Raw genomic sequence first — 17,290 nt, 5'->3', positions numbered from 1 at the left:
CCGATTGGCGGGGCGGGAGGGCCGAACGGGCGAGGTTGGGCTGCCGTGCTGCTCGGCGGCGCTGAGGTGAGTGTGAGTCCGGCGGGGGCGGGCGCGCGGGGCACAGACCCTCCCGGCGCAGACCCTCCCCTGCGCGCTGCCCCCGTGCCCGGTCCTCTCGCGGTGCTCCAGGCCTGGGTCCGTCCCGCCATCAGCGGCACTTCCTGTTCCTGGGACCCCCGGACAAGGCCCGGAGTACGGACTGCGCCTCGCCGCCCTCTGCCAGCCCTGGGGTCGCTCAGGGGCTCCTTCCGCCCTCGAGCCCCTCACAGCTCCCTTGCCCCACGCGGGGCCCCCTGGACTCCTGCCGCACATTGTGCTTCTGCGTCCCGGTGCACTCCAGACCCCTTGGTCCCAGCGGCCGGAGGCCTCCCATCCCGGCTCACTCCCACGCCCCTCTTCTGTCAGCTTTTCAGGGGGCGGGGCTCGTGCGTCTCGCGGTCCTCCCAGCCCTCTGCGGAGGCCGCCCCTCCCGCCCTTAGCGTCCGCGCTCCTCCAGTGCTTCTCCCTCTGCTTGTGCCTTCCCTCCGCCCCACCCACTTCGCTTCTGGCGCTCCAAGGCTTTTCTCCCCGCAGCCAGGCAATCAGATTTTTATTTCTCTTCTTTCTTTTTTCTTTATTTTATTTTCTTTTCTCTCTTCCTTTTCTTTCTCTCTCTCTTTTTCTGAGACGGAGTCTCGCTCTGTCCCCCAGGCTGGAGTGCAATGGCGCGATCTCGGCTCAATGCACCTTCTGCCTCCCGGGTTCAAGGGATTCTCCTGTCTCAGCCTCCCGAGTAGCTGGGATTACAGGCACCCACCACCACGCCCGGCTAATTTTTGTATTTTTAGTAGAGATGGGCTTTAACCATGTTGGCAAGGCTGGTCTCGAACTCCTGACCTCAAGTGATCCGCCCGCCCCAGCCTCCCAAAGTGCTGGGATTACAGGCGTGAGCCGCTGCGCCCGGCCTCGTTTTCTTATATCTCTACATATCTAATATTGTTTTTGTCTCTTAAAAATCTTCATATGTATGGCCGAGCACGGTGGCTCACGCCTGCAATCCCAGCACTTTGGGAGGCCAAGGCGGGGGGATCACGAGGTCCGGAGATTGAGACCATCCTCGCTAACACAGTGAAACCCCGTCTCTACTAAAAAATACAAAAAAACTGGCCGGGCGTGGTGGCGGGCGCCTGTAGTCCCAGCTACTCAGAAGGCTGAGGTAGGAGAATGGCGTGAACTCGGGAGGCGGAGCTTGCAGTGAGTCGAGATTGCGCCACTGCACTCCAGCCTGGGCAACAGAGCGAGACTTCGTCTCAAAAAAAAAAAAAAATCTACGGATGTATTATACTGTGGATATTCTATACCTGACAGTTTTTCTCAGCCTTATAACTGTGCTCTATCTCCTTGACATTACTTTCCACCACTGTGACTTTGCTGATAGACGCTGAAGTTTTTTCTTCTTCTACACAGGCACATGGTAACATTCTTGTGTTTCTTCTTGTGTGCATTAGCAAGACTCTCCATAGAGTACATACGTTTCCCCACTGAGAGTTTTGCAGGGTTTCAGTTCTACCAGGTATGGCCAGACATATTTCTAGAGTGACTGTACCAGTTTACAGTGTCCTCAACATTTGGTATGATGAAGTATTTTATATTTCCCCAATCTGTGGGGAGAGTCTTGTTTTACTTTACATTCTTTTTAAATTAAAAAATTAGAGATGGGGGTCTCACTATGTTGCCCAGGCTAGAGTGCACTGGCCACTCACAGGTGTGATCCCACTACTGATCAGCACGGGAGTTTTGACCTGCCCTGTTTCCCACCTGAGCTGGTTCACCCCTCCTTAGGCAACATGGTGGTCCCCTGCTCCCCGGATGTCACCATATTGATGCCGAACTTAGTGGGGACACTCAATTGGCATAGCACACTACAGCCCACAACTCCTAGGTTCAAGTGATCCTCCTGCTCAGCCTTCTGAGTAGCTGGGACTACAGGGTTTGCCAGGTCATATCCTGTGTTCATTTATTAAAAATTGTGACATTTTTCTTATTGAAAAATTTTTTAAATATATTCTGTATATTTATACTTTGTTACATGTCTGCAAATATCGTCTTTCACTCTGCAGCTTGTCTGCTTGCCTTTTAATTTTGTGGTGTCTTGTACAGAATCCTTTTTCTTTTTTCTTTTTTTTTTTTTTTGTTTTGTTTTTAGCCAGGGTCTTGCTCAGGCTGGAGTGCAGTGACACAATCTTGGCTCACTGCAGCCTCCATCTCCCACTCTCAAACGATCCTTCTACCTCAGCCACCTGAGGTTTTGCCTGGAACCACAGGCTCACACCACCATGTCGGCCAATTTTTGTAGAGCTGGGGTTTCACAATGTTACCCAGGCTGGTTTCCTACTCTTGAGCTCAAGCAATCTGCCCACCTCGGCCTCCCAAAGTACTGAGATTACAGGTGTGAGTGAGCCACCATGCCTGGCCTTTTTTCCTTTTTGATGGAATCACACAATCTTTTTTTTTTTTGAGACGGAGTCTTGCTGTGTCGCCCAGGCTGGAGTGCAGTGGCGCAATCTCGGCTCACTGCAAGCTCCGCCTCCCGCGTTCACGCCATTCTCCTGTCTCAGCCTCTGCGAGTAGCTGGGACTACAGGCGCCCGCCACCACGCCCGGCTAATTTTTTGTATTTTTTAGTAGAGACGGGGTTTCACTGTGGTCTCGATCTCCTGACCTCGTGATCTGCCCGCCTCGGCCTCCCAAAGTGCTGGGATTACAAGCGTGAGCCACCGCGCCCGGCCCTGGAATCACACGATCTTTATAGGCTTTTATCATTTATTTATTTTTATTTTTATTTATTTTTTTGAGACAGAGTCTTGCTCTGTTGCCCAGGCTGGAGTGCAGTGGCGCGATCTTGGCTCACTGCAAGCTCCGCCTCCTGAGTTCAAGCGATTCTCCTACCTCAGCCTCCTGAGTAGCTGGGATTGCAGGTGCCCGCCACCACGCCCAGCTAATTTTTGTATTTTTAGTAGAGACAGGGTTTCACCATCTTGGCTAGGCTGCTCTTGAACTCCTGACCTTGTGATCCACTCACCTCGGCCTCCCAAAGTGCTGGGATTACAGGCGTGAATCACTGTGCCCGACCTTTTTTTTTTTTTTAAACATTTAGGTCTTCAACCTTTCTGAAATATGTTTGTGTACCATAGAAGACAGGGAACTAATTTTATTTTCCAATGGAAAACCAGTGGTGCCAATACCATTGATTGTCCTTCTTCATTGCCATTAATATTGCAGGTATATTAACATATGCATAGATGTCTTCCATTATCTTTTTTCCTATACTTAAACTTCACTTTCCATTACCATAGCCTAAGTCTCGATATCTAATAGGGCACACCCTTGCCTCCTTTGGTTCTTTTTTTGATATCGCCTTAACTAATTTTTTTTTTTTTTTTTTGGAGAGGTAGTCTCGCTCTGTCACCCACGACAGAGTGCCGTGGTGTGATCTCAGCTCACTGTAACCTCCGCCTCCTGGGTTCACAGCCATTCTCCTGCCTCAGCCTCCCGAGTAGCTGGGACTACAGGCGCCTGTATATTTTATATTTTTAGTAGAGACGAGGTTTCACCGTGTTAGCCAGGATGGTCTCGATCTCCTGACCTCGTGATCCGCCATCCTGGGCCTCCCAAAGTGCTGGGATTACAGGCGTGAGCCACCGTGCCCAGCCACACTGCCTTGGCTAATCTTAGATCATTGCTATTTCATGTGATATTTGGAGTCATTTTGGTCAGATACCAAATGTTTATTATAATTGCACAAAATAAATTTAACTTGGGGAGAATTGATACCTTTATGTTATTGAGCCCCTATTTAGAAACATTGTCTGTTTCTCCACAGACCTTTCTAAGGTACTTCAATGAAGTTTTGTAATGTTGTTCATTACATACGTATCTTTTTTTGTTTTGTTTTGTTTTTTTGTTTGTTTGTTTTTGAGACGGAGTCTTGCTCTGTCGCCCAGGCTGGAGTGCAGTGGCATGATCTTGGCTCACTGCAAGCTCCGCCTCCCGGGTTCACGCCATTCTCCTGCCTCAGCCTCCTGAGTAGCTGGGACTACAGGCGCCCACCACCACACCCGGCTATTTTTTTTGTATTTTTAGTAGAGACAGAGTTTCACTGTGTTAGCCAGGATGGTCTCGATCTCCTGACCTTGTGATCCACCAGCCTTGGCCTCCCAAAGTGCTGGGATTACAGGCATGAGCCACCGGGCTCGGCCTACATATCTTTTTTTAAGACTTAATGTACTGTATAGTTTTTGTAGCTATTGTGAATGGTCAGTTTTCGGTTGCTGATTGCTAACACATAGGAGTGGTATTAATTATTCTGTAATGACCTTGTATATGGCAATGCTGTTGAACTCCTGTCATTCCAACAGTGGATTGATAACTCTTGGATTTTCTATGTAGATTATTTTTATCATTCTGAAAGAATGATGATTTTTGTCTTTTTTCTTTTGATCTTTGTAGCTTATATTTCTTTTTTCTGTGACTTATTGCATTGGCTAGGATGTTGAATAGCAGCAGGGAGAGGGAACATCCCTCTCTTGTCACTGAATCTACTACAAGTTCTTCTAATGTGTTCTCTTAGTGTTGTGAACACAAACTTGAATGCATGGAACCCCAGGGTCCCTGAGCCACACTCTGATAACTATTGCTATGCCTCCCGGGGTCAAGTGATCCTCCCACCTCAGCCTCCCAAGTAGCTGGGACTACAGGCATGTGCCACCAAGCCCTGCTAATTTTTTTTATTTTTTGTAGAGACAGGGTCTCACTATATTGCCCAGGCTGAGCTGGAACTCCTGGGCTCTCGATCTTCCCGCCTTGGCCTCCCAAAGTATGGGGATTACAGGCGTGAGCCAACCACACCTGGCCTTTTGCTATTTTTTTTTTTAAATCTATTTAAAATGGTTTGTTTTTTTTTTATAACCTGGGAGCATAGATTCAAATTGCCCTAAATATACACTCCTTCCTTTTGGTTCTTGATAGCATTTCCTTTTCTACTTTTCCATCTATTTTCTTTTTTTTGAGATAGGCTCTGGCTCTGTCTCTGTCACCCCAGCTGGAGTGCAGTGGCATGATCTTGACTCACTGCAGCTTCTGCCTCCTGGGCTCAAGCGATCCTCCCACCTCAGCCTCCCAAGTAGCTGGGATTACAAGCACATGCCACCATGCCTGGCTAATTTTTGTATTTTTTGTAGAGAGGGGTTTTGCCATGTTGCACAGGCTGGTCTTGAACTCCTGGGCTCAAGAGATCCACCTGCCCTGGACTTCCAAAGTGCTGGGATTACAGGCATGAGCCACCGTGCACAGCCCCTTTTCCATCTTTTTTCCTTCCCTTTTTTGGATTTGCCAGGTGTTTGTGTACTTTATTAGCATTTTCAAAGAATGACCATGGAGATTGTTGTCTGTTTCTTTAAATTGTGTTTTATTTTCTTTCATATTCTTTCCTTGAATTCCTTCCTTCCTTCATTCCTGAGTCTTGCACTGTCGCCAGGGCTGGAGTTCAATGGCTCGATCTCCGCTCACTGCTACCTCCGCCTCCCGGGTTCACGCAATTCTCCTGCCTCAGCTTCCCGAGTAGCTGGGATGACAGGCGCCCAGCTAATTTTTTGTATTTTTAGTAGACATGGGGTTTCACTGTGTTGGTCAGCCTGGTCTCGAACTCCTGACCTCATGATCTGCCCGCCTCAGCCTCCCAAAGTGCTGGGATTACAGGCGTGAGTCACCGTGCCCAGCCCTCCTTGAGTTACTTTCTTATTCTGCATCTGATTTCTTTTGTTTTTTGTTTTTGAACAGAGTCTCACTGTGTCACCCAGACTGGAATGTGCAGTGATGTAATCTCAACTCACTGCAACCTCCACCTCCCGAATTCAAGTGATGCTCCCGCTCCAGCCTCCCAAGTTACTGGGATTACAGGTTCATGCCACCATGCCCGGCTAAGTTTTGTTTTTTTGTTTTTGAGTCGGAGTCTCACTCTGGCCAGGCTGGAGTGCAGTGGCGTGATCTCGGCTCACTGCAAACTCTGCCTCCTGGTTTCCAGTGATTCTCCTGCCTCAGCCTCCTGAGTAGCTGAGATTACAGGTGCCTGCCACCACGCCCAGCTAATTTTTGTATTTTTAGTAGAGACAGGGTTTCACCAAGTTGGCCAGGATGGTCTCGATCTCTTGACCTCGTGATCCACCTGCCTCAGCCTCCCAAAGTGCTGGGATTACAGGCGTGAGCCACTGTGCCCAGCCCCAAGTTGTGTATTTTTTAGTAGAGATGGGATTTCACCATGTTGGCCAGGCTGGTCTCGAACTCCTGACCTCAAGTGATCCACCCGCCTCGGCCTCCCAAAGTGCTGGGATTATAGGCATGAGCCACTGCCTGCATTTGATTTATTGCTGAATACTTAGATTATTTATTCCAGTCTTTCCTGTTAAAATGAGTCTATTAAGGATGCACAATTTTCTTTAGGTAGGCTTGGTTCTATTTCCACTTTAGTTTCCATTTCTATATTTTTCTGGAGAGAGGGTAACTTTTCATATATTTCTAATATAACAACAATATCGACAGAAATTGTTTTGCCAAATGATATATTCTTTTGGGATTTGTTGAAACTTTCTCTGTTGCTTTTTTTTTTTTTGGTAATGTTCAGTATGTTGAAAAAAATGTGTGTTCTCTGTTTTAAGCATGAGATTGTTTACTTGACTGACTTGTTTCTGAGGGAAGTATGTTAAAAATCTCGACTGGTCGCAGTGGCTCCCGCCTGTAATCCCAGCACTTTGGGAGGCCGAGGCGGGCAGATCACAAGGTCAGGAGATCAAGACCATCCTGGCTAGCATGGTGAAACCCCGTCTCTACTGAAAATACAAAAAAAATTAAACGCACCTGTGGTCCCAGCTACTCGGGAGGCTGAGGCAGGAGAATGGCGTGAACCCGGGAGGCGGAGCTTGCAGTGAGCCGAGATGGCGCCACTGCTCTCCAGCCTGGGCAACAGAGCGAGACTCCGTTTTAAAAAAAAAGAAATCTCATTCCAGAGGAGGATTTACCAGTTCCTCTTTGGTAGATCCATACCTGTTTGTAATTATTACAGCTTTTTGGTGGACTTTTGGTAATATGCAGTGTTTTATTTTTATTTTTTTTTGAGACGGAGTCTTGCTCTGTCACCCAGGCTGGAGTGCAGTGGCGCAATCTCGGCTCACTGCAAGCTCCGCCTGCCGGGTTCACGCCATTCTCCTGCCTCAGCCTCTCCGAGTAGCTGGGACTACAGGCGCCCGCCACCACGCCCGGCTAATTTTTTTGTATTTTTAGTAGAGACGGGGTTTCACCATGGTCTCGATCTCCTGACCTCGTGATCCGCCCGCCTCGACCTCCCAAAGTGCTGGGGTTACAAGCGTGAGCCACCGCGCCCGACCTTTTATTTTTATTTTTATTTTTTTTCGAGACAGAGTCTCACTCTGTTGCCCAGGCTGGAGTGCAGTGGCGTGATCTTGGCTCACTGCAAGCTCCACCTCCTGGGTTCACACTATTCTCCTGCCTCAGCCTCCCGAGTAGCTGGGACTACAGGCGCCCACCACCACGCCCGGCTAATTTTTTTTGTATTTTCGGTAGACACGGGGTTTCACCGTTAGCCAGGATGGTCTTGATCTCCTGACCTCGTGATCTGCCCGCCTTGGCCACCCGAAGTGTTGGGATTACAGGCGTGAGCCACCGCGCCCGGCCAGTAATATGCAGTGTTTTTTTTATTCCTATTAGTGATTTTCGCTTTCTTTGCTTTGCTTTTCTTTTTTTTTTTTTTTTGGAGGTGAAGTCTTGCTCTTGTCCCCCAGGCTGGAGTGCAATGGCATGATCTCAGCTCACTGCAACCTCCGCCTCCCAGGTTCAAGCGATTCTCCTGCCTCAGCCTCCCAAGTAGCTGGGATTACAGGCATGAATCACCATGCCCAGCTAATTTTTATATTTTAATAGAGACGGGGTTTCACCATGTTGGCCAGGCTGGTCTCGACCTCCTGACCTCAGGTGATCCACCCGCCTCAGCCTCCCAAAGTGCTGGGATTACAGGCGTGAACCACCGCACCTGGCCGGTTCTGTTCTCTCTTGACTGTGGTGCTGGTTCCATGGGCTTGTGCAATTCGTGATGGTCCATTGAACTGTGTACTCAGGACTTGTCAACTTTTATAATTAAAATATGCTTAAATAAAAAGCTTTAAAGATACATAAAAGGTATATAATTACCACAGCTTTATTTTAACAAGTGTTTGATCTAATATTTACTAGTACTTAGCCTTTCTGTGTTATTTTATTTTAGGCCAAATAGTGGCATCATATGTATCTAACCCGAGAGTCTCATGCTTCTGGTAGGTGAGTCAATCTTATTTCACTTATTTATTTTGAGACAGGGTTTTGCTTTGTCACCCAGGCTGGAGTGCAGTGGTACAATCACAGCTCACTGCAGCCTCTACTTCCTGGGCCCAGGTGATCCTCCCACCTCAGCCTCCCAAGTAGCTGGGACTACAGGTGTGTGCCATCATAGCCAGCTAATTTTATTTTATTTTATTTTATTTTATTTTATTTTATTTTTGGTAGCATTAAGGTCTCCCTATGTTGCCCAGGCTTGTCTCAAATTCCTGGGCTCAAGCCGTCCTCCTGCCTCAGCCTCCCAAAGCGCTAGGATTACAGGTATGAACCACTGAGCTTGGCCCCTTCCATCATTTTTAATTTTCTTTTCTTCCTTAGCCCTTAACATTTTGTCTTCATTCTTCCATGTAAAGTGAATGAGTATTGTCTCTTTCCTCCTGAATGAGACATCTTAGAATGTCAGAGGAGGGGAGGGGGATAGACGGCCTGAGGGCAGCAGGCAGTAGAGGTGACTGGAGGCTGGGCACTTTGGTGCACTCCTTTAATCCCAGCACTTTGGGAGGCCGAGGCAAGAGGATTGCTTGAGCTCAAGAGTTCAAGACCAGCCTGGGCAAAACCCCATCTGTACAAAAAAATACAAAAATTAACCAGGTGTGATTGTTGGGGTGATCAGACCCAACACCAGGCCGTGGGGGCTATGAAGTCTGGCGGAGTCAAAGGAATGAGAAACGACAGGTTAAGAGTACATAAGGTGGGTCCAGAGGGCCAACGCTAGTATGGAGACTGCAAAGGCCCCGAGCTCTGGGAACCCACACTGTTTATTGGTGATCAAACAAAGAAGCAGGTGGTGAGAACGTGCGGACGTGAGGGTAGACAGGTGAGGACATGAGGACGTGGGGATAGAAAGGTAGCAGCGCATCAAGCGTAGCTGTGACGGTTTAGCATTTTCTTTGACGCATATGTAATATGCTCTGCTATCTGAGATAACGGAGAACATGTTTACGAGCCTGGGAGAGCAAGAAGCAAGGAACCAACAAGTCTATGCACATTCCAGAGGCCACGAGGGGTTTTACACACTGAGCCCTGGATCCCATCCAAGCCACAAGGGGTTTTACGCCTTGGCTTAGATTATGGTGCAGCAGGGCAGCCTTCCACCCTTTGGCACAGAGCTTGGTGTTCCAAAGGCCATGAGGGGGTTTGGACCCTGGACCCAGGACATGTTCCAAGACTCTTTTACATGATGACAGACAAGCTAGTCCTGCCTCAGCTCTTCCACCAACAGTGGTGGTGCGTGCCTGTAGTCCCAGCTACTCAGGAGGCTGAGGTAAGAGAATTGCTTGAGCTCAGGAGGTCGAGGCTGCAGTGCACCGAGATCACGCCACTGTCCTCCAGCCTGGGCAACTAAGAGAAATCCTGTCATTAAAAAAAAAAAAAAAAGAGGTGGAGCTGGAGAGGGCAGCCCCAGGCAAAGAGCAGAGTCTGTGCCCGGGAGGCCAGCTAGCAGTACCCCCACTGGGATGGGTGGGAGTGGACCAGTGACGCAGGCAGGGCTGTTTATGGCAGCACCAAGTAGCCTGAGCTGTGGAAGAAGGGGCCAGACTGGGCCTCCGCTTGTTGTGTTCTCTTCCCTCAGCACCTGAGTGACCAGCTCCTGCTCACTGCCCTCAGAAAGCCCAACCCTCAGGCAATGGCGGCCTTGTTCCTGTCTGCCCCACCCCAGGTGAGTGTCTGTCCTCCTGGGAGGAGTGAAGTCTTTACCCAGGGCTTTCCTTGGCAAACACTGCCAGGTGTCTCTGGTTTGGGGTGCTGACATGATGGTAGGGGTGGCCCTGAGACCCGCATGCAGCCACCCCTTGGGATGTATTAGCTGGCTCGGTGGCAGATGGGTCAGGCAACCCACTGTGCTGCCGCCTTTAGCGTGCTTCTGCTGCCTCCCTGCCCCTACCAGCCCACTCTGGACCACACCTGGGCTGCAGCAGTCCCTGTCATTCCAGGCCGAGGTGACCTTCGAGGACGTGGCTGTGTTCCTTTCCCGGGAGGAATGGGGCCGCCTGGGCCCTGCTCAGAGGGGCCTCTACAGGGACGTGATGCTGGAGACCTACGGGAACCTAGTCTCACTGGGTAAGGCCCTCACCAGGACTCAGCTCTGGGAACAGAGCCCTGGGGGCTAAGGGCTCAGCAGAGGCTGGGCTGGGGGCCTCACCCCCTGGGCACAGAAGTAGGTGATGACCTTTATCCCAGGCAGGCACCTGATCTGAGAAGATGAGGGGAAGGCTAGTGCTGGGACTTTCCTGAGTCAGCCCTTCCCTTCCCTCTTGCCCCAGGTCCCAGGCAGACCCCTCCCTGGTGGGGCAGGGGACACCGGGGGGGCGGAGTTGCACGCCTGCTAGTGGAAGGAACCCCTGAGCTCTCATTCCCTTATGCTCAGAACTGCCCCAGCCCAATCTCAGTGCCCTCCAGAGGGTGTCCAGGCTTCCATCACCCCCTCTGCCTGTGCCTCCCTTACCCTGCAGCCCCAGGGTGAGACAGCACTAGGTGCTGCCCTGTGTCCTTGGTACCAACCCCTAGTCCGTGTCTCCTTCCCAGGAGTAGGACCTGCAGGCCCCAAGCCTGGAGTGATCTCGCAGTTGGAGCAAGGGGATGAGCCCTGGGTCCTGGATGTTCAGGGCACCTCTGGGAAAGAGCACCTGAGAGTCAACAGCCCAGGTGCGTGAGGGGATCTGCTCCCCAACTCAAGTCGCCGAACGAGCATTTGCTGGGGTCCAGGGTGTCTGGTTAATGAATCAGGAGTTCGTGGGCAAGATGCATCGGGGCTAGCACAGGAGGCCTGACAGTGGCCTTTGCTGAAGCCCAGGTGACCCCTCTCAGTCTGGGCACCTTGGTGGGGAGATTATTGAGCAGAATCTCTCCAGGGCAGCATTGCTGTGGAAAATAGGAATGGACATTCCAGGCAAGGTCCCGTGTAGAGGGGAGTGAGTAGGTGCAGAACAGGGGTGCTGTAAGGGGAGGTTAGGGTCTGCGGAACCCCACAGAACCCTGCCCTCCAGAGCTGATGCCAGACAATGAGGGCCTAGTGGTGGAGCTATCGTTTAATTCCCCTTTCTTCCAAATTAATACACTGCGGAAAAGTGAGAGACTACACATCACCCTGAATCTCACTACCCAGACGTAGTTGTGTTGTAGTATATTTCTGCTATTCCTTTTCTAGCACTGGCCTTTCCACTGTTATGTACCGACACTGCTTTTTTTTTTTTTTTTTTCATACAGGGTCGCCCTCTATCACCCAGGCTGGAGTGTAGTGGTATGATCATGGCTCACTGCAGCCTTGACCTTCTGCACTCAAGCGATCCTGCCATCTCAGCCTCCCGAGTAGCTGGGACCACAGGCATGTCATGTGCCACTCACACTAATTTTTTGATTTTTTACAAAGATGAGGTTTCACTATGTTGCCTAGGCTGGTCTCGAACTCCTAGGCTCAAGCGATCTTCTCGCCTTGGCCTTCCAAAGTGCTGGAGTTATAGGTGTTAGCCACTGCCACTGCACCTGGCCCAGACACTGCTGCTTCTTTTTTTATTTTTTGAGATGGAATCTCGCTCTGTCACCCAGGCTAGAGTGCAGTGGTGCAATCTCAGCTCACTGCAACCTCCACCTCCGGTTTCAAGCAATTCTACTACCTCAGCCTCCTGAGTAGCTGGGACTACAGGTGCCTGCCGCCACGCCCGGCTAATTTTTGTATTTTTAGTAGAGACAGGGTTTCACTGTGTTGCCCAGGCTGGTCTCGAACCCCTGGGCTCAAGCGGTCCTCCCACCTTGGCCTCCCAAAATGCTGGGATTACAGGTGTGAGCCGTTCTTTTTTTTTTTTTTTGAGACAGAGTCTTGCTCTGTTGCCCAGGCTGGAGTGCAGTGGTGTGATCTCGGCTCACTGCAACCTCTGCCTCCTGGGTTCAAGCAATTCTTCTGCCTCAGCCTCCCAAGTAGCTGGGACTACAGGTGTGCGCCACCATGCCTGGTTAATTTTTGTATTTTTAGTAGAGACGGGGTTACACCATATTGGCCAGGCTGGTCTCAAGCTCCTGACCTTGTGATCCGCCTGCCTTGGCCTCCCAAAGTGCTGGGATTACAGGCGTGAGCCACTGTGCCTGGCCGACACTGCTTCTTAACAGAAATGATAGTGTGTTCTGCTGTGCAGACACGGAATGTGTTTCCATTTCTGTGTGCGTGAGTCTCAGTCATGTCTTCAGTGCAAGTGCAGGCCAAAAGATTGCTCTGATGGTCACCTTTTTGCATGTGTCTGATGATGTCCTAGGAAGGAACTGCTGGCTCAAAGGACTTCTTATTTTATAAATTTGCTTATTTGAATGTAAATATCTATGGAAATAGGACAAACCCTAAGTTTACAACTCAGTGAATTTTAATGAAAAATCATCCTTCAGATTAATACAGACTGTTTCAGTTCCTCAGGAGCTCCCTGGCTCTCCTCTGCCATTTCCCACTGCTCCCCACAGGCGTCTTCTTTCTGACTTCTGTCACAAGAGGCTGCTTCCTCCTTTGGATTTTTCTGTGTAGACTCACACAGGGCGTCTTTTGCTGAACACTGTGAGAGCTGCTTGTGTTTCGTGGAGCAGCAGTGTGGTCTGTTTGGTTGCCATTGTTCTACTGTATGAACACACCACAACTTATGTTCCCTTCTACTCGTGGAGGACATTCAGTTGTCCAGGTTTGGGGTTATACAGGAACTGCTGTGGACGCTCTTGTGCGTGTATCTCTCTGGTGCCCGGAATACATTTCTGGCACGTGTGTACCTGGGAGCAGAGTCACTGAGTCAGCATGTTCATAGATCAGCTTTAGGTAAGGTTGCCAAACCGTCTTCCAGAGCAGCAGCTCCAGCATAGGCTCCTGTAGTGGTGTGTGAGCACCGTCTGCTGCACATCTTGGCAGATATTGGTGTTCAGCACCTGTTCTTTTTTTTTTTTTTTTTTTTTTTTTTTTGAGACAGAGTCTTGCTCTGTCGCCCAGGCTGGAGTGCAGTGGCGCGATCTCGGCTCACTGCAAGCTCCGCCTCCCAGGTTCATGCCATTCTCCTGCCTCAGCCTCTCCAAGTAGCTGGGACTACAGGCGTGCGCCACCACGCCCGGCTAATTTTTTGTATTTTTAGTAGAGACGGGGTTTCACCGTGTTAGCCAGGATGGTCTCGATCTCCTGACCTCGTGATCCGCCCGCCTCGGCCTCCCAAAGTGCTGGGATTACAGGCTTGAGCCACCGCGCCCGGCCTCAGCACCTGTTCTTATGCAGTGCAGAGCCAGGCAAGGGGTGGAAGGGTAGACCCCTTAGGACTAGGAAGGGAGCAGTCATGAAAGTGGCAGTCATGAGGTGCTTGCACATGGAACTCACTGTGCTGGGCACTGGGCTGAGTGCTTCATGGTCAGTCTGTTGTATTACTCTGTTTTGTTCTCGTGAGAGTGCCATGTGGTCACAGATGGAGAAACCAAGGCTCAGAAAGGTAGGTGAGTTGTTGCCTCAGGTGGCTCGGCTGGCAAGTAGGGGCCAGGACTAATCAATCCTGAGTGTGGCTGCTGGTGTCAGTCTCTGAGCAGCCATGTGGCAGGACCCCACTTGGGTACTTGTCACTCTCCATTCTTGGGGAGTGGCCACCCAGGAGAAGTTTGTTGTGTGAGTGTCAAATCAAGGAAGGAAGGAGTGAATGTTTGAAGGGCTATATTGCTGCGGCCCCCGGTGAGCTGCGTAAGCCTCTAAGCTCCAGGCTCTCATCTTTGCAAGGCTGTTGGGACTTTGGAGATGATCAAATTGGTACCCCACAGGTGGCCAGCAGCATCTCATGCCTGCCTTCCATAGTCAGAGCAGGTGACCCTTAGATGTTCGGTTTTTTGTTTCAGCTCTTGGGACCAGAACTGAGTACAAGGAGTTGACTTCACAGGAGACATTTGGTGAGGAAGATCCCCAGGGATCTGAGCCAGTAGAAGCCTGTGACCACATCAGGAAGTCTGAGGGGAGCCTGGAAAAGCTAGTGGAGCAGAGAGGCCCCAGGGCAGTCACACTGACCAACGGGGAGAGCAGCAGGGAGTCTGGGGGAAGCCTCAGGTTGCTGTCAAGACCTGTTCCCGATCAGAGACCTCACAAATGTGATATATGTGAGCAAAGTTTTGAACAGAGATCATATCTCAACAACCATAAGCGTGTACACAGGTCAAAAAAAACAAATACAGTTTGTGACTCTGGGGAAATCTTCAGTGCAAACTTAGTTGTTAAAGAAGATGAGAAAATTCCTACTGGGAAAAAATTGCATCATTGCAGTTACTGTGGGAAAACATTCAGGTACAGTGCCAACCTTGTCAAGCATCAGCGGCTTCACACTGAAGAGAAGCCCTACAAATGTGACGAGTGTGGGAAAGCCTTCAGCCAGAGCTGCGAGTTCATCAATCACCGAAGGATGCACTCAGGAGAGATTCCCTACCGGTGTGACGAGTGCGGGAAGACATTCACGCGAAGGCCCAACCTCATGAAGCACCAGAGGATTCACACTGGGGAGAAACCCTACAAATGTGGGGAGTGTGGGAAACACTTTAGCGCCTACTCTTCCCTGATTTATCACCAGAGAATCCACACTGGAGAGAAACCCTATAAATGTAATGACTGTGGGAAAGCCTTCAGTGATGGCTCCATCCTCATCCGACATCGTCGGACTCACACTGGAGAGAAGCCATTTGAGTGCAAGGAATGTGGCAAAGGCTTTACCCAAAGTTCTAACCTTATCCAACATCAGAGAATTCACACTGGAGAGAAACCCTATAAATGTAATGAATGTGAGAAAGCTTTCATTCAAAAAACCAAACTTGTAGAACATCAGAGAAGCCACACTGGAGAGAAGCCCTATGAATGCAATGACTGTGGCAAGGTTTTCAGCCAGAGCACACACCTCATCCAACATCAGAGAATCCACACAGGAGAAAAGCCCTATAAGTGCAGCGAGTGCGGGAAGGCCTTCCACAACAGTTCCAGACTCATTCACCACCAGAGGTTGCACCACGGAGAGAAACCCTACAAATGCAGTGATTGCAAGAAAGCCTTCAGCCAGAGCACTTACTTGATTCAGCACCGGAGGATCCACACCGGGGAGAAGCCCTACAAGTGCAGTGAGTGTGGGAAGGCCTTCCGGCACAGTTCCAACATGTGTCAGCATCAGCGGATTCACCTCCGGGAGGACTTTTCCGTGTAACAGTGGAGCAGTGTCTGAGGGCAGAGTCCAGCTGAGCACTTCCTGCATGTGCCCCCGGCACCTGACTGCCCTTTATTTATTATCCACACGATGTTTTCACAGAGTGAAAGGACATTTCTCATTAAACAAACCTCTTTTCTTAAATCAAAAGCAGTGCATGCTCATTTTAGAGAAATTGAGAGAGAAAAGTGAGCAAAAAAGAAGCTTCTGTAATCTCTCCCACTTGGAAAAAAAAATTCGTTGCTGCTGATTTAGGAATATTTTCTTTGAGACATACTGGAGAGCATTTTAAAAAGAAAATACTCTAATGCTTGTCATTTCAGCACCTAGGATCTTCACTTTTGCTATTTCCTCAATATCAGAAAATTCACACTGAAGATAACACCACATATTTTAACATTTTTACATATTGTAAATTTAAAAACATTGGCCAGGTGTGGTGGCTCACGCCTGTAATCCCAGCATTTTGAGAGGCCAAGGTGGGTGGATCACTTGAGGTCAGGAATTTGAGACCAGCCTAGCCAACATGGTGAAAACCCGTCTCTACTAAAAATACAAAAATTAGCCAGGTGTGGTGGCGGGTGCCTGTAATCCCAGCTACTCAGGAGGCTGAGGCGGGAGCATTGCTTGAACCTGGGAGGCGGAGGTTGCAGTGAGCCAAGATTGTGCCACTGTACTCCAGCCTGGGTGACAGAGCGAGATGCTGTCTCAAAAAATAAATGAAACAAACATATCATTCATACTTTTTATGTCAATAGAGTTGAAGTTGCCTTTATTGTGGTGAAATAACATAACATGAAATTTACAATTTTAACCATTTTTAAGTGTACAATTCAGTGACATTAAGTACATTCATGGTGTTGTGTAACCATCACCACTGTGTATTTCCAGAACTGTTTTATTACTCCAAACAGAAACTCTGTACCTATTAAATAATAACTCTTCATTTCCCCCTTCTCCCCGCTGCTGGTAACCTCAATTCTATTTTCTGTCTCTTTGAATTTGCCTATTCTAGGAACATAAATATGTGTGGAATCATGTAATCTGTGTTTCTTTCTACGTCTGGCTTAGTTCATTCAGCATAATGTTTTCAGGGTTTCTCTGTGTTGTATCCTGTTTCAGAACTCCATTACTTTTTTTTTTTTTTTTTTTTGAGACCAGGTCTTACCCAGGCTGGAGGGCAATGGCATGATCTTGGCTCTGCAACTTCACCCTCCCAGGTTCAAGCAACTCTTTCACCTCACCCTCTTGAGTAGCTGGGACCATAGGTGCATGCCACCATGCCTGGCTAATTTTTGTATTTTTTGGTAGAGATGGGGTTTCACCATGTTGCTCAGGCTGGTTTCAAACTCCTGTCCTCAAGTGATCCACCCACCTTGGCCTCCCAAAGTGCTGGGATTGCAGGCGTGAGCCACTGTGCCTGGCCTCCATTACTTTTATTTTTTTTTAGATGGAGTCTCACTCTGTCACCAGGCTGGAGTGCAGTGGTGCGATCTTGGCTCACTGCAACCTCCACCTTCCAGGTTCAGGTGATTCTCCTGCCTCAGCCTCCCGAGTAGCTGGGACTACAGGCACGTGGTGCCACGCCCAGCTAATTTTTTATTTTTAGTAGAGACGGGGTTTCACCATGTTGGCCAGGATGGTCTTGATCTC

The 17,290-nt window shown here is 49.5% G+C and overlaps 1 protein-coding gene across 11 annotated transcripts; it reads left to right on the top strand.

Moving 5' to 3' along the window:
• Positions 1-15,787, top strand: ZNF34 (zinc finger protein 34). Of its 11 annotated transcripts, none has more exons than XM_055287710.2 (7): positions 1-66; positions 8,353-8,405; positions 8,631-8,723; positions 10,036-10,122; positions 10,397-10,523; positions 10,989-11,108; positions 14,298-15,787. In XM_055287710.2, exons 3-7 carry the CDS (start codon positions 8,646-8,648, stop codon positions 15,635-15,637), a joined length of 1,752 nt encoding a protein of 583 aa, XP_055143685.1. In that variant the 5' UTR covers positions 1-66; positions 8,353-8,405; positions 8,631-8,645; the 3' UTR covers positions 15,638-15,787. The 11 variants fall into 11 exon arrangements, with proteins under 11 accessions (XP_055143685.1, XP_055143686.1, XP_063499799.1 ...); XM_055287707.2 differs by lacking the exon at positions 1-66 and adding an exon at positions 3,941-6,518; XM_055287711.2 differs by lacking the exon at positions 8,631-8,723 and having other exon boundaries at positions 9-66; positions 8,353-8,401.
• The last annotated feature ends 1,503 nt before the right edge of the window (positions 15,788-17,290 follow it).

Source organism: Symphalangus syndactylus, chromosome 7 (assembly GCF_028878055.3).
Source record: "Symphalangus syndactylus isolate Jambi chromosome 7, NHGRI_mSymSyn1-v2.1_pri, whole genome shotgun sequence".
Taxonomy (NCBI): Eukaryota; Metazoa; Chordata; class Mammalia; order Primates; family Hylobatidae; genus Symphalangus; species Symphalangus syndactylus.
Note: the sequence above shows the minus strand (reverse complement) of the source record. Positions and strands in the feature narration are given on the sequence as shown.

Bases quoted from the DNA above. Each gene is read 5' to 3' on its own strand.
- ZNF34 (XM_055287710.2), top strand. From the start codon at position 8,646: ATGTTGCCCAGGCTTGTCTCAAATTCCTGGGCTCAAGCCGTCCTCCTG. The intron at 10,123-10,396 runs GTGAGTGTCTGT...CTGTCATTCCAG, and splicing joins TCCTGTCTGCCCCACCCCAG to GCCGAGGTGACCTTCGAGGA. The intron at 10,524-10,988 runs GTAAGGCCCTCA...TCTCCTTCCCAG, and splicing joins CGGGAACCTAGTCTCACTGG to GAGTAGGACCTGCAGGCCCC.